We start from the raw sequence: 16,406 nt of genomic DNA on the forward strand, positions 1-16,406 counted from the left end.
TTAAAAGGCTTTTTTGCTACACTCAGACTCCCCAAGAGGGAAAGTATTGCCTCTTGGAGGCGCCTGCGGGGGTGGTATATATTTGTCCCAGGTCACTGGGTGGGGGCTCGAGCCGGTTTTGCATTGTGTTATTGGAATGGAACCCCTAGATACTGAACCCGGCCCTTGTTGCTGCCAACTCTGATGGGTAGAAGGGTTACATTTCAATATGACTGGTTTGAAATGTGTGAGGATGTGACCATACGCTTTCCAGCTTATGGCTGCTCCCACTGCTTAGCCAAAGGCCTTAGCTTAAGAACAGGGCCTCATACTGTCACAGAGAAGACAGTGATTTTGATTCTTTCTTTTATACCTCTATAACTAGCTAAATGATAAACATATACCTAAATTCTTAAAGTATAGGCCTTTACAGACAGGCCTGAATATCTATATCCTAACACTACCTTTCAGAGCATGCCAGCAGGGTCTGCACGGGTCACTTGGTGTGCACCGTCTTAGAGTGCTCTACAAAACACACCCCTCTGGTATGCCTTGCTGTGCTGTGTAGACAAGCCCTAAATTGCAATGGACACTTTTTTAATAAAAAAAAAAGGAGTTGAAAGCTAGACTGCTCAATCCATATTTAGGCTCCTACTGATTTTCAGTTTTGGCAGGATAGGCCCTTACTTGTACCAATGAAGTTGGTTTCCTCTGTGTTTGTACAGTACCCAGTCCAATAAGGTCCTTGGGTCCTACTGAAGTACAAAGAATAAATAATAATTCCATAACTTGCATTCATTCATCATCAAATGCTTCTGTGGCCTGTGAAATCTGGGATGTACTTTGTTCCCACAGAAGATTGTGTTTTATAGGGGTAAATCACATGTAATGGATAGGCTTAGCTTTAAGCCCTGAGTAACTAAAACATAACACGGGTACTGCTAACTTTAGTAACATTTTTGTCTCCATCGCTCCCTAACAGGTAAATCTTCAGATCCAGAGGAGAGATAATGCCAAACATTTTGTGTATTACAGGTGTATTCTGGTGTGAAATCCTGACTCCACTGAAGACAATGGCAAAACTCCCATTTACTTCAGTGGAGCTAGGATTTCCTAATGTACAGATGTTTTTGTTTCAGAGTAACAGCCGTGTTAGTCTGTATTCGCAAAAAGAAAAGGAGTACTTGTGGCAATAAATTGGTTAGTCTCTAAGGTGCCACAAGTACTCCAGATGTTTTTGTGTTATTGATAGTCTCTATTACTGCCCCAGAAGCATTATATGAAAAGGTGAAAGACCCTAAAGATAAGAGAAAGCAAGTAGAGATAAAGCAGTACAGATTACCCACTAATTTTATAATACAAGTTACAGAAGTTACTTTTTTTGCCATTTTCTCCTATTTGGTTAATCTTTCCTTTAATAGTTCTGTTGTTAATCTTATACAGGCAGTTGGTCTTTCCATTTCTCTGAATTATTTTATTCTAGTAAACCAGGATTTTTTTTAAGGTTTTTTCCCACCAACTAGAATGATGATTTTATTTCTTGACTGCAGGATCTCTTTAAGTAACATCAGCAAATCAGGACACTTCCCTAACACTGCAGTAGTAGGAATTTAAATAAAATATCTGTCTTTGTATATTTTATATGGTCACCTATTAGCAAGGTACCTGATTGTGTTTTATTTTTGCAGAAGACAAAAATCTCTGATTTTGACCCTACTGGCAGGAACACTCTTAGGCCATCTCTGCACTACCGGAGTAAGTCGACTTAAATTATGCTACTCCAGCTACGTGAATAAAGTAGCTGGAGTCAACGTAGCTTAGGTCGACTTACTGCAGTGTCTACACTGCACTGCGTCGAAGGGAGACACTCTCCTGTCGACTTACCTTACTCTTCTTGTTCTGGTGGAGTACCAGAGTCCACCGGAGAGTGCTTTGCAGTCGATTTAGCAGGGTTTCACTAGACCTGCTAAATCGACCCGGCCACATTGATTGCAGCAGCGTCGATCCCCGGTACATGTAGACCTGGTCTGAGAGGGTTAATTCAGGAAAACTATACCAAAGGGGAAATAACTTCTGCATCAGTCTACTAACATCAAAACAGAAATCTTTTGATGTGGGTAATTTTTTTTTTAAATGTCAGCAGTATTTCTTGGTCCTTAGGCTGTTTTTTTTTTAATTCCTGCAGAAACCCACTCCAAACTGTGTCATATACCTAATCTATCAATCATGTTTCTATGGCACCAACCATCACAGAATCTAGGCATCATATCTATTGTGTATAGAGGTTAACCCTTTCTAACATCAACACTTGCACTATGCTGATGACCCTCCTGGAAGCTGACTCAGCTGACAACTACGGATACAGGAGTTGGATACAGGATACAGCATCCATGAGACTCAGCTGATGAGATATAGGTGAAGGGCCCCTTTCTCCCACTATCAAACACATAATAGGCTTCATCGTATGCGAACCTGAGCTCTGAGGTAGTCTCTGAACTTACTGAGAGCGTGTGCTGTTTGTGGTGTTTCATTGGACAGACAAGCACCTTCTTTCTGCTAACAAGGGTAGTGACTCTGGGAAATGTGCAGGTCATAGTGGATGGCTTTGCTGCAATGGGGTTCCCTAACTGTGGTGGGCCAATAGACAGAACTCATATCCCTATCTTGGCACCGGACCATCTTGCCAAACAGTGCATAAACTGCGAGGGACACTTCTCAAAGGTGCTGCAAGCGCTGTTGGATCACAAGGGATGTTTCACAGACATCAACCTGGGATGGTCAGGAAAGATGCATGATGTTTGCATCTTTAGGAATTCCGAGCTGTTCGAACAGCTGCAAGAAGGGACTTTCTTCCCACATGAGAAAATTACTGCTGGGGATGTTGAAATGCCATCTGAACCCATGGAAAAGAAGCCCTTGAGGAATTCCACCATGATTTCAACAATTTCCATCCCACCATCAACCTCAGCCTGGACCAGTCCACACAAGAGATCCACTTCCTGGACACTACAGTACTAATAAGTGATGGTCACATAAACACCACCCTATACCAGAAACCTAAAGATTGCTATACTTACCTACATGCCTCCAGCTTTCATCCAGACCACACCACACGATGCATTGTCTACAGCCAAGCTCTAAGATACAACCCATTTGCTCCAACCCCTCAGACAGAGACAAACACCTACAAGATCTCTATCAAGCATTCTTACAACTACATTACCCACCTGCTGAAGTGAAGAAACAGATTGACAGAACCAGAAGAGTACCCAGAAGGCACCTACTACAGGACAGGCCCAACAAAGAAAGTAACAGAATGCCACTAGCCGTCACCTTCAGCCCTCAACTAAAAACCTCTCCAGCACATTATCAAGGATCTACAACCTATCCTGAAGGACGATCCCTCACTCTCACAGATCTTGGGAGACAGGCCAGTCCTTGCTTAAGACAGCCCCCCAATCTGAAGCAAATACTCATCAGTAAGCACACATCACACAACAAAAACACTAAACCAGTAACCTATTCTTGTAACAAAACCCACTGCCAACTCTGTCTACATATCTATCCAGGGGACACCATCATAGGACCTAATCACATCGGCCACACTATCAGAGGCTCATTCACCTGCACATCTACCAATGTGATATATGCCATCATGTGCCAGCAATGCCCCTCTGCCATGTACATTGGTGAAACCAGACAGTCCCTAAGAATAAATGGACACAAATCAGATGTCAAGAATTATAACATTCAAAAACCAGTCAGAGAACACTTCAATCTCCCTGGTCATTCGATTACAGACCTAAAAGTCACAATATTACAACAAAAAAACCTTCAAAAACAGACTCCAATAAGAGACTGCTGAATTGGAATTAATTTGCGAACTGGACAACATTAAATGGGCTTGAATAAAGACTGGGAGTGGATGGGTCATTACACAAAGTAAAACTATTTCCTCATGCTTATTTCTCCCCCCTCCCTCCCCCCCTCGCTACTGTTACTCACACCTTCTTGTTAAGTGTTGGAAATGGGCCATCCTGATTATCACTACAAAAGGTTTTTTTCTCCTGCTGATAATAGCCCAAATAATTGATCACTCTTGTTATAGTGTGTATGGCAACACCCATTTTTTCATGTTCTCTGTGTGTATATATCTTCCTACTGTATTTTCCACTGCATGCATCCGATGAAGTGAGTTTTAGCCCATGAAAGCTCATGCTCAAATAAATTTGTTAGTCTCTAAGGTGCCACAGGTACTCCTTGTTCGAAATGCCAATAGTTATCCTTGGGGACCCAGCCTAGTCCTTGCTCCCATGGCTCATGAAGCCATACACAGGCAGCCTGGACAGTAGTAAGGAGCAGTTCAACTATAGGCTGAGCAAGTGCAGAATGGTGGTAGAATGTGCCTTTGGACGTTTAAAAGCTCGCTGGCACTGTTTGCTGAGTATGTTAGATCTCAGCGCAACCAATATTCCCATTGTTATTGCTGCTTGCTGTGTGTTCCATAATATCTGTGAGAGTAAGGGGGAGACATTTATGGTGGGGTGGGAGGTTGAGGCAAATCGCCTGGCAGCTGATTTTGAGCAGCCAGACACCAGGGCAATTAGAAGAGCACAGCTAGGCACACTGCGCATCAGAGAAGCTTTGAAAAACAGTTTCATGACTGGCCAGGCTACGGTGTGACAGTTATGTGTGTTTCTTCTTGATGCAAAACCATCCCCTTTGTTGAATTTACTTCCCTGTAAGCCAATCCCTCTCCCCGCTTCAACCACAGCTGGCAAAGGAAATAAAGTCCCTATTGTTTTGAATCCATGCATTCTTTATTTTAAGAAAAGGGAGATCACTGACAAGGTAGCCTGGGTGGGGTGAGGGAGGAGGTAAGGACAAGGCCATTGCTTATTGTAACCACACTACAAATCAAAGCTGTTTGAATGACAGCCTTCTAATGCTTGGGCCCTCCTCTGGAGTGGAGTGGTTGGGTGCCTGGAGCCTCTCCCTCCCCCTGAGTTCTTGGGTGAGGAGGATATGTAACTTGGTGAGGAAGGCAGGCAGTTATACAATGGATGCAGTGGCGGTCTGTGCTCTTGTTGCCTTTCCTGCAGCTCCACCAGACATCTGATCATGTCCGTTTGCTCCCCCATTAGCCTCAGCATAGTCTCCTGTGTGTTCTGATCATGCTCACTGTATGCTTTCCTGGCCTCTGCCACCGAATGCCTCCATGCTTTCAGCTGTGCCCTATCAGTGCAGGAGCCCTGCATGAGCTTGGAAAACATGTCATTGCAAGTGCGTTTTTTTCACCTCCTAATCTGCGATAACCTCAGGGACGGAGTTGATACTGGAAGCATAGAAACATTTGCACCTGCAGGGGGGATAAAAAGGGAGAGTAAAATTTAAGAATATATATTTCTGAGAACAAAAGGAAAACTCTTTCACAGTGAATCAAGCAATTCACAGCAGACAGCACATGTGCTTTAGGTACAAGGTCGCATTTTGCCTTTTATATTGAGCACCTGCCGGTATAGTGACACTTCACACACGGCTGGGCAACAGAATTTGGTTTCCAGGCAGCCATGGTAAGCCAAAGGGTACGCGGGGTTGGCTTCTTCTGCCTTCATAACACGTGGGAATGGTTTCAAACTGCAGTGCCCTCCTTTCCCATAGCAAGCAATGCTGGTTAGGTTTGCTGTTTAAAAGGAGGGACTGCGGTTTTGGGTTGGATGTACAGCACACCCCTCCTTGCACTGCGTGGCTATTCTCTCTCTTTTAGCCAAGCGCAAACAGCCCAGCATGAATGGGGTCCTTTTACTGTTCCCTTACAAAAATTCCCCCATTTCAACCAGGTGACCATGAATGATATCACTCTCCTGCGGCTAACACAGAAAGATATAGACCGAATGTTGCTTGAATGCAACCAAAACCCAGGACCATTCGCTGCCATGCTTTGTGCTGCAATGATTCCACACTACTTGCTACTGGCTTGGTGTGGTAAAGTGTCCTACCATGGAGGATGAAATAAGGCAGCCCTCCCCAGAAACCTTCTGCAAAGGCTTTCAGAGTACCTCCAGGAGAGTTTCATGGAGATGTCCCTGGAGGATTCCAGCTCCATCCCCAGTCACGTTAACAGACTTTTCCAGTAGCTGTACTGGCCACAAATGCATCCCAATTCTTCAGGGCAAATCAAACATTAAACACAATTGCTTTTAACCCCTGTAGTGTAGTTACAAATGTGCACTCACCAGAACTGCCTTCTCCGCCTTTGGGGCCGGGAACCCGCCTTAGGAGGGTATTGGCTCCAGGGTGATGAAAAGGTCCTGGCTGCCAGGGAGAATGGATTCTCCGCTTGCCAGCTGCACATTCTCCTCCTCCTCTTCCTCTTCCAAAATCCTCCTCCATGTTGCGTGAGACTCCCCCCTTGCAGGTGTCCAGACAGTGGTGGGGTACTGGTAGGGTCCCCCCCTAGAATGGCATGCAGCTGATCATAGAAGTGGCATGTATCAGGCTCCCAGAGCAACCGTTTGTCTCCTTTGTCTTGTAGTAGGCTTGCCTGAGCTCCTTAACTTTCACACGGCACTGCTGTGTGTCCCTGGTGTAGCCTCTCTCCACCATGCCCTGTGTGATTTTGGCATATATATTAACATTTCTTCTTTTTGATCAGAGTTCGGCCTGCACAGATTCTTCTCCCCATATAGCAATTTGATCTAACAGGTCTCCCGTTCGCTCCATGCTGGAGCTCGTTTGCGATTCTGGGACTAGGTGCATGGTCACCTGTGTTGCTAAGCTCACCACGCTGACCGAAAAGGAAATTAAATTCAAAAGTTCCTGGGGCTTTTCCTGTGTACCTGGTTAGTGCATCAGAGTTGAAAGTGCTGTCCAGAGTGGTCACATCTGAGCACTCTGGGATAGCTCCTGGAGGCCAATATCGTCGAATTGCACAATGCTGCGTCTGCACTACCCCAAATTCGACCCAAGAAGGTCAATTTTAGTGCTACTCCCCTCATCGGGGAGGAGTACAGCAGTCAATTTTAAGAGCCCTTTAGGTCGACAAAACGGAGTTGGTTGTGTAGCTGCATTGCTTATAAAATTGACCTAATGCGGCTAAATGCAATCTAACTTGTAGTGTAGACCAGGGCTCAGTTTAATTTACCATTCTCAGAAGGAAATACAACATGTAGATCTGCCAAAGTATAAATTGCTTGTTTGCCAATGACTGTTGACAAGGATAACTTAACTATGGGTATGGCCCCAAGACTTTTATGTTCCTTATATTTTATGATATTAGAACTAAAAATAAGTAGTTATTTAAAGCTAACAAGAAAAGGAAACTCTATATATACAGATAGTAAACTGTGGTGGACTGCTAGGTCTACAATAGTTAAGTTCTAGACCAACTTTTTGCTTCCAATTTGACTCTAAGTACTCTAAAATAAGCATGGTTATTTAGATTACCTTGGAATTTGGTTCACTGTTTAGGGTTAGTGAGAAAAATCGGGAGTCATTTAACCAATAGGTGCCTGCAACACAGCCCCCTAAAAAAACCTGCATTTCATGAAGTTCAGACTATTGTGAGCACACCTTCTGAAATTCTAATGGAATAATGGGACCGGAAAGGAAGTTGAGCTGGAAATTATGGCAGGGGGCTATGTGGTGCAGAGAGTTATGGGGGAAGGTGGAAAGAGTGAGCCATGCAACAGTTTTCTGCCACATTGTACAGTTCTTATAATCCCCATGTAATAAGACTGCCAAGTTCTTAGGATATGGGCCATATCTGAGATTTCTCTCACTGGCCCTATTAGCAACTACACATTCCACACATTTCAAAGCAGGACCAATATCCCCATTCCACTATTATAAAGTCTACAGGTGTGGGATGTAGCACTTAGAAATAAAAGCTGCCACTGACCTGCTGTGTGACTTTGTCCAAGTCACTTTGCCTCAGATTCCCCATTTATTCAAGGGGAATAATGCTGTTTTCCTCCTTGATATCTACTGATGAAAAGCAGTATTTAAGAGCTAGGTATTGTTCTCATTACCTGGCCACAGGAGTATCTCAGCTGCAAACTTACGTATAACTACAACTGTGCCTCTAACTCCTACCTATAACTTTGTTCTTTCTGTTAAAAAACCTAGAACATTCACTGACAAAAACTTCATTAATACAGAGTTAAGTTTGCCAGGTAGTAGCTCATGCCCTTCCAGATCATCAAGTTCAGCTAAACTAACACTTCTGAAAAACAGGAAATATAAAGTTAGTGTCCATGCAACCTTAACTCTGCCCTTTTTGAGCAATACTCCAATATACCTGTTAGGATATAGATATTCAGGCCTGCCTGTAAAGGCCTATACTTCAAGAATTTAGGTATAGGTTTATCATTTAGCTAGTAATAGAGGGAAACAAGAAAGAATCTGTGTAAGGGCCTTCTCTCACTGTGACAGTCTGAGGCCCTGTTCTTAGGCCAATGCCTTTGGCTAAGCAGCAGAGGCAGCCATACGCTGGGAAGCGAACGGTCACTTCCTCACATTCCAAACTAGTCAATATGGGGCTGTTAGGAAGGTGATCCAATCTATCATCTCCAGAGAAAGGGAAGAGCCTAGAAGATGTAAAAGGAAATTTAGTTTGATAGTTTTCTGTCTGGTAAGAACTCACTTATCAATAGACACAGCTGGAAAACCCTTATGTCTTTATAGATGTAGTTGTGAAATCCTCACTTCTGTATTGTCTTGTCATTATAGTTCCCACTTTGCTATTGTTTATTTGCATGGTCTCTGTCTGGTTCTGTGATTGTTTCTGTCTGCTGTATAATTAATTTTCCTGGGTGTAAACTAATTAAGGTGGTGGGATATAATTGGTTAGCTAATCATGTTACAGTATGTTAGGATTGGTTAGGTAAATTTCAGTAGAATGATTGGTTAAGGTATAGCTAAGAATATTACTATATAAATTAGGAGCAAACAGGAAGTAAATTGGGATTTGAAAATAAGGAAAAAGGAACTTGGATTTAAGCTTGCGGGATGTTCACTCCAATAAACATCGAATTGTTTGCACCTTCGGACTTCGGGTATTGTTGCTTTCTGTTCATGTGAGAAGGACCAGGGAAGTAGGAGAGTGAAGGAATAAGCTCTCTAACAACAACAACCATAATACCCTTGCTCACATTCTGCCCTTTCACTGTACTGAACCTATACCTATCCTACACTCAAGCACTTAGAACACCAGAGCTGCTAATTTTTACAACCACTTCAACCTCTTTTACTATCACTTCATCCTTATGCACAATATGCTGTCTCATCTCTGACCTAATTGCTGACAATTCCCATGGTAAGAACACCACTGTGCTCTGCTAGTGACACAATTTACACAACACCGCGCAGAAATGAGATCTCATTTTTTCTTTCATCACACATGGGTCTCCAAACAAATACAAAAGCCAAAAGCAAAACCAAGCTCTTTGTCTCTGAGTTCTGGCATATGATTGGTTCTGGTAGTATTGCTAGCCCATTCTGTCTCCACCCTGGACTCCAGGCAATCTGGGAAATGGAATCCTGAGCCTTTGCCAACATGGCTGCTATAGACCCTAGGCAAGTGGTATTGTGGAGTTTCAGGAGTTGCATGTCTTACACAGTGAAGCAGAAACTAGCAGAGCAGTAAGTTTGATGGCAAAAGAGAGGCTTCTCATCTCATCTGTAACCTACAGAAACCCTGGAACAGAAAAGCCGATTTCTTTAACAGAGTGAGCATTGGCCCAGACATGGATTTTTCTGCCAAATTCTTTTCAAAAACTGTCCTGCTTCCATGCCACTCACCAACTCTGGAGCTCTTGCTCATGGTTATATAAAAGGATTGCTCCGCACATTAAAGATCAGATAATTAACACAAATATTGGAGAGAAATGGAAATCATACCTATATGAGTGCAAATAATATACCCTAATGCTGTCCTGAAGGAGAAACATAACAGGAAATTTCAGATTTTTATTTCTAACCTCAGGTATTTATAGTGTTTATTCTGTAAAGGTGTAGTTGCTTGGAATTTTTTTTATTGGGGAACAGGATGGAGAAGAAAATAAATACAAAAGAATATGGAATCCAGGTGTGATCCTAATTTTTTCTGCTACAAGGAGGATAGTATCTCTTGAGGGTTTTGCAATAGGTTTAGCACATCACTTTTCTCAGACAGCACTTAGTATGATGCAGAATCCCTGCTGATACCTGTTTCAATTTGGTATTAAACAAAATCAAGATGATGGGCACAAACTGAAGGATATGCAGCCTTTATTATGTAAGTGATATATGGCCATAGCTACAGAACTGGAAATGTAAAGAATAAAAAAAGAGAACAGAGTTTTAATGGCATTTACATGAGCTTCTGTGCTGTGGTCTCTGAAGCTGGGTGGCTGCACTGTGTTGCATATGTTTGGTGGGTCTCCATAGTTAGGTGATTAACAGAATGGATGACATGAGAAATGTCATGGAGGGAAGAAAAAAATCACATGGCATGCAGAAGGATGGAGCACAGTTCATGTCAGCCACAGTGCTATTGCTTGGAAGATTCTCTCCTGAAAAGCTGTGATGAGAGCTGAGATTACCCCAATCTAATGGGACAGAGACAAGCAAGGAGACCAGCAGTGACCCCAGGAAATCCCAGAGTTGTGGAAGCCATTCAGAGGAAGAGGAGTTGGGTGAATTTGGTGATATTCATGCAGTAGAAAATACTGGCCCTTGTGGTGAACCAGAACCTGGCAGTGTTTGCCACAAGCTCTTTAACAATACAGGCACATGACCCCATTCAAATGCCTCTGGAGAGAAAGGGAAAAGAAATATTACTGACTATTGCTAAGTAAATCTAGACATGCATAGAGAGGTCAGGATCATGTCAGAAGAAGATAATTTTCTGCTATTGGTCTTGTCAGTATAATTAACACATGTAAAGTCCATCATCCCAGCTGAATCATACTAATGACTAGAGAAATTACTTTGGACCAGAGTAAACATCTTTACATTCCCAAATACCAAAGTGTGCTGTGAATTTTGATTACACATTTCATCAAAAATGTTCCAACAAGCTCTAGTAGGAACCTAACCAAAAGTGACCTGATTTTCAGAACTTCTGAGCACCTATAGATTTTAACGACATTAATGGGAGCTGATGGTGCTCAGCAGCTCTAAAAATCAGGTCACATTTATTCCTAAATATAAATTCAGGTGAAGAACTCTATCCCACCAAGTTTGACAGCTTTGTTATGTATAAACATAAAGGACCAGTGATATATCTTTTGGCAGGTGTGTTTTTGTTGTTTCTCCTCCTCAGACACCAGCCTTTGGGAGGTCCTCAGGTTCATGGTGGATTCTGTCAACATTTGTCTCCTTTTCTCTACAGAATGTCAGAATATGAACAGCTCCTCATGTCCTAAGACAACAGTTCTGCCAATCTTCATCCAGCCTAGGAGCTCTGGGACTCTTGTTCATGATTATACCCAAGATTTGTTCCACCCGGATGCTTTCACAAAAATTTAAAGAAAATGGAAATTCCTTCTCTCTGATTTTACTGACACCTGTAGGGATATACTAAAGAAGAAAGACATTCACCAGGAAGTTTGAGGTTTCATTTCACAATGTAGATGAGTATATCTGTATATAGTGATAAAAGTAGTAATTAGCTCGTACGTAAATCCTTTTCATCCAAAGATCAAAAAGTGCTATAAAAAGAATGGTAAGTGTTATTTTCCCCATGTTAAACTTGGTGGACAGAGGAAAAGAGAGGTAATGTGATTTGCTGAATAGCAAAATAACAGCAGAGTTGAGACTGGGACTCCTGAAAACACAGTCAAATGTCAGTCCATTAGGTGCCAGAGGGGTGTACACAGCAGTAAAAGGTACACTAAAAAAACCTATCGAGGATGAAGATGAGAGGAAATATAGAGAAATGTGGAATCCAGGTTTGAGTCCAGTTCTCCCTCTGAGACGAGTACTAGTGTCACTCTAGTGTCTTGTGACAGTGCTTAATAAGTTTGTTGACTCCAGTGCTGCTTGACATGATGCACAATCTTCACCGATGCCTGCTTCAGTTTAGGATTAATTAGTATCCGGATAATGGAGTGCCCTGAAGGATACAAAGGAACCACAATGGAACCTACTCCAGGTGCTGTCAGTCAGACAGGTAGGAAACAGACAGAGTGTCAGCTACAAAACTGCACACATAAAGCATGAGGCAAGAGAACAGAATTTTAATGGCATTTACGTGAGCCTCTGTACTAGGGTCCTGGAAGCTGGCTGCATTATGTTGCATGTGCCTAGTGTGCCTCCACGGAGAGATGATTAACAGGATGGATGATGCCAAAAATATGATAAAAGGGAAGAAACCCTTTACAGTGACCAGAAAGGTGAAGTATAGATATGAGACCTCTAAGTTAACATCTGATACAGTGGTGTTTTCTGAAAGCTTCCTTGTTGAGTTACAAAGCTAAAAATCGTAATTAGCCCAGATTGAAGGGATGCAGGTGAGCAAGGCGAGCAGCAGTGACCCCAGGAGCAGCTGTGGAACCATTCCACAGATTCTCTGCTTCATTTGAAGGAAAAGGCGTTGGGTAAAACTAGCGATCTTCAAGCAGTAGAAAACACTGAGGCAGCTGACAAACCAACCAGTGGTAATGCCTGCAAACATCTGTATGATTCTGAATGTAATAAATAAATTATCCAATGTTCTGGCTCTGTACGGAAGAACGAATAAGAGTGACTCACTACAGCTGCCCCCTGCATGATAATTCTGGACATGCCCAGGCAGCTCAAGATCATGTCACACGAGGACAGTTTTCTGCTTTTCATCCAATCCATGCCTTTAGTGACTACAATGAATCCATTTCCCACTAGTCCTATGCTGATCTCAATAACTGCAATGATTACAGCAATGATAGGAACTCGCGTAAGCGTAAACATGTTTCTTCTCACAACCCCCACTACCTGCTCTGACTGTGGGGTTCCAGGAGGAATTTCCCAAAGGAGACAGTCTTACTGTAGCAGTGATTTATTTTTAACTGGGTATTTATATATGACAAGCACTTTGCTTCTGCTTTTAATCTAGTATCAGGAAGACAAGGAAAAAATGTCATTGATGTTTTCAGGTGTTGATCAGGTTTTCTCTGGAGTTCTTCCTAGGGATGCAAATCCCAGTAGAATTTCATTATTCAGCCTATATGCCACTTATGCGTGCATTATATTTGCATATTCACTTCCACAGTGCTGTGTACTAATTATGAGCTGCATTATACCTGTTCTGTCCAGTTTTTATGTAGTGTGTTATAATCACATTTAGAAAGAGTGAGCCCTATGTAGCTAGAAAAAGCAGGGGATATAGAGGTAGGACAAATCTGTGTCTAGATATATGCAATATTGTGAGAGAAGGATAATGCCTGGGAGAATCTATGAAGTTGGGGGTATCAGGGATGGAAGAGGAAGGAGTAGAGAGATGGCACGACTCCCAGTCCTTGCATCTGGGGAAAAGAAAGAAATATAGGTCTATGTAGGAGACTAAAAGAGATGGGGAAGACAGGAGAAACAGGTGGTGTTTCCAAGGGAAAAGAGATGTACAGGATGGGAAGGAAACAAACTTTGGGGAAAGCTGAAATGGAGAAACCACAAAGCAGAACCGGAATGTCGAAGTGACTTTGCAGGTGGACATGGCCATGAGATACGTAAATTGGCTGAGGGGATAAACCAGGTAAGTTGGAGAGATTGGTGATTGCCCATCATGTAATTTCATAGGGCACAAGGGATACAGGCAATCGGTCGCTGGCATTCAAATGTGCACAGGACGTATGTGAGGACTCTGGTTGAAAAATCAGACTCCAACAATGTGAATGTCCTAATTTTGCTCTTTATCCAATTTTCATCAACAAGGGAAAGGGTTAAGAAAGCTGGTGTTTGGATCTGTGGGCACAATATTGCGCAGCCAGTTCCCCATGACTTGATGGTGAGGCAGTTCTGAGGCTATGTCTACACTAGAACTTTTGTCTGTAAAACTTTTCTCAGTCATGGGTGTGAAAAAACACACCCCTGACCAACAAATGTTTCACCAGCAAAAGTATGGACAGAGCTATGTTGGCAGGAGTTGGGGGGCAAGGTTTCAAGGTTGGAGGAGATCAAAGAAAACAGAGACGGGAATGGAAGGAGTTTCTACAGGTCCGTATAACCCCCCCCCCATAACTCAAATAATCAGACAGCAATATGTCCCAAAGGGCGAGGGTCAAGGTCCTACAGGTAGAGAATGTATGTCCTTTGGGTTACAAGAGAAACACCCCATGTGCTTATGGGGAGATTGCAGGGATTAGCAAAGCACAGTCATTGGGGACTGTTTTACATGTTATGTTGTTGTGATGTTGTCTGATTAAAATATAACCATGCAAATCATTATTGCTACCACTGTTATATAATTGCAACAAATCTTATACAAAATATAACTCATGGCCAGAAATGGTTAAACAGGTTGCAGGCTGAATGACCCAAAGCCCACCTTTAAAGTCATGTTAGAAAGATACGTGAATGGTAATGAGGGCCATTCATGTAAGTAGGCTAGAACTTTGAAATGCAAACCTATATTGTTAGAAGTAATTCTAATTGTATCTTAAATGCTACCGGTGTAAACAGACAATTCCTGTCTGTCACTATAGCTCTCATTCAGAGATCAAAAGGGAATATTAACATTTAGATGAATCTTGGGTGAAATAATGTCATTGTCTATATGTCTCTTTGAAGTTTGTGATAGATAAATTGCCCTAGGTTCATTTGTGTAACTAATTACTGGTGGTGTTTAGAAAGCAAAAGGTTACATCAAAAGCCTATTGTTTACCCAGGACTGCATGGTCAAGTGGATGCTAGAACACTGTATAAAAAAAAAAAAAAACGAGGAGTCCTTGTGGTACCTTAGAGACTAACAAATTTATTCGGGCATAAGCTTTTGTGAGCTAAAACCCACTTCATTAGATGCATGGAGTGAAAAATACAGTAAGCAGGTATATATAGGTTTCAGAGTAACAGCCGTGTTAGTCTGTATTCGCAAAAAGAAAAGGAGTACTTGTGGCACCTTAGAGACTAACCAATTTATTTGAGCATGAGCTTTCGTGAGCTACAGCTCACTTCATCAGATGCATACCGTGGAAACTGCAGCAGACTTTATATATACACAGAGAATATGAAACAATACCTCCTCCCACCCCACTGTCCTGCTGGAACCCCGACCTGGGATATTCTATCTACTACCCAAGATCCATAAACCTGGAAATCCTGGGCGCCCCATCATTTCAGGCATTGGCACCCTGACAGCAGGATTGTCTGGCTATGTAGACTCCCTCCTCAGGCCCTACGCTACCAGCACTCCCAGCTACCTTCGAGACACCACTGACTTCCTGAGGAAACTTCAATCCATCGGTGATCTTCCTGATAACACCATCCTGGCCACTATGGATGTAGAAGCCCTCTATACCAACATTCCACACAAAGATGGACTACAAGCCATCAGGAACACTATCCCCGATAATGTCACGGCTAACCTGGTGGCTGAACTTTGTGACTTTGTCCTTACCCATAACTATTTCACATTTGGGGACAATGTATACCTTCAGATCAGCGGCACTGCTATGGGTACCCGCATGGCCCCACAGTATGCCAACATTTTTATGGCTGATTTAGAACAACGCTTCCTCAGCTCTCGTCCCCTAAAGCCCCTACTCTACTTGCATTATATTGATGACATCATCATCTGGACCCATGGAAAAGAAGCCCTTGAGGAATTCCACCATGATTTCAACAATTTCCATCCCATCACCAACCTCAGCCTGGTCCAGTCCACACAAGAGATCCACTTCCTGGACACTACAGTGCTAATAAACAATGGTCACATAAACACCACCCTATACCGGAAACCTACTGACCGCTATTCCTACCTGCATGCCTCCAGCTTTCACCCTGACCACACCACACGATCCATCATCTACAGCCAAGCTCTGCGATACAACCGCATTTGCTCCAACCCCTCAGACAGAGACAAACACCTACAAGATCTCTGTCAAGCTTTCTTACAACTACAATACCCACCTGCAGAAGTAAAGAAACAGATTGATAGAGCCAGAAGAGTTCCCAGAAGTTACCTACTACAGGACAGGCCTAACAAAGAAAATAACAGAACGCCACTAGCCGTCACCTTCAGCCCCCAACTAAAACCCCTCCAACGCATTATTAAGGATCTACAACCTATCCTAAAGGATGACCCAACACTCTCACAAATCTTGGGAGACAGGCCAGTCCTTGCCTACAGACAGCCCCGCAACCTGAAGCAAATACTCACCAACAACCACATACCACACAACAGAACCACTAACCCAGGAACTTATCCTTGCAACAAAGCCCGTTGCCAATTGTGCCCACATATCTATTCAGGG

General features: G+C 42.8%; 1 protein-coding gene across 1 annotated transcript; it reads right to left on the reverse strand.

Moving 5' to 3' along the window:
* Window positions 1-12,121: 12,121 nt before the first annotated feature.
* Window positions 12,122-12,637, reverse strand: LOC144266366 (taste receptor type 2 member 2-like). Its single transcript, XM_077819858.1, has 2 exons — window positions 12,472-12,637; window positions 12,122-12,246 (listed from the first exon to the last, which is right to left on the reverse strand). The coding sequence occupies exons 1-2, from the start codon at window positions 12,635-12,637 to the stop codon at window positions 12,122-12,124; spliced, it is 291 nt and encodes a 96-aa protein (XP_077675984.1).
* Between the last annotated feature and the right edge of the window lie 3,769 nt (window positions 12,638-16,406).

Source organism: Eretmochelys imbricata, chromosome 1, assembly GCF_965152235.1.
Source record: "Eretmochelys imbricata isolate rEreImb1 chromosome 1, rEreImb1.hap1, whole genome shotgun sequence".
NCBI lineage: Eukaryota > Metazoa > Chordata > Testudines > Cheloniidae > Eretmochelys > Eretmochelys imbricata.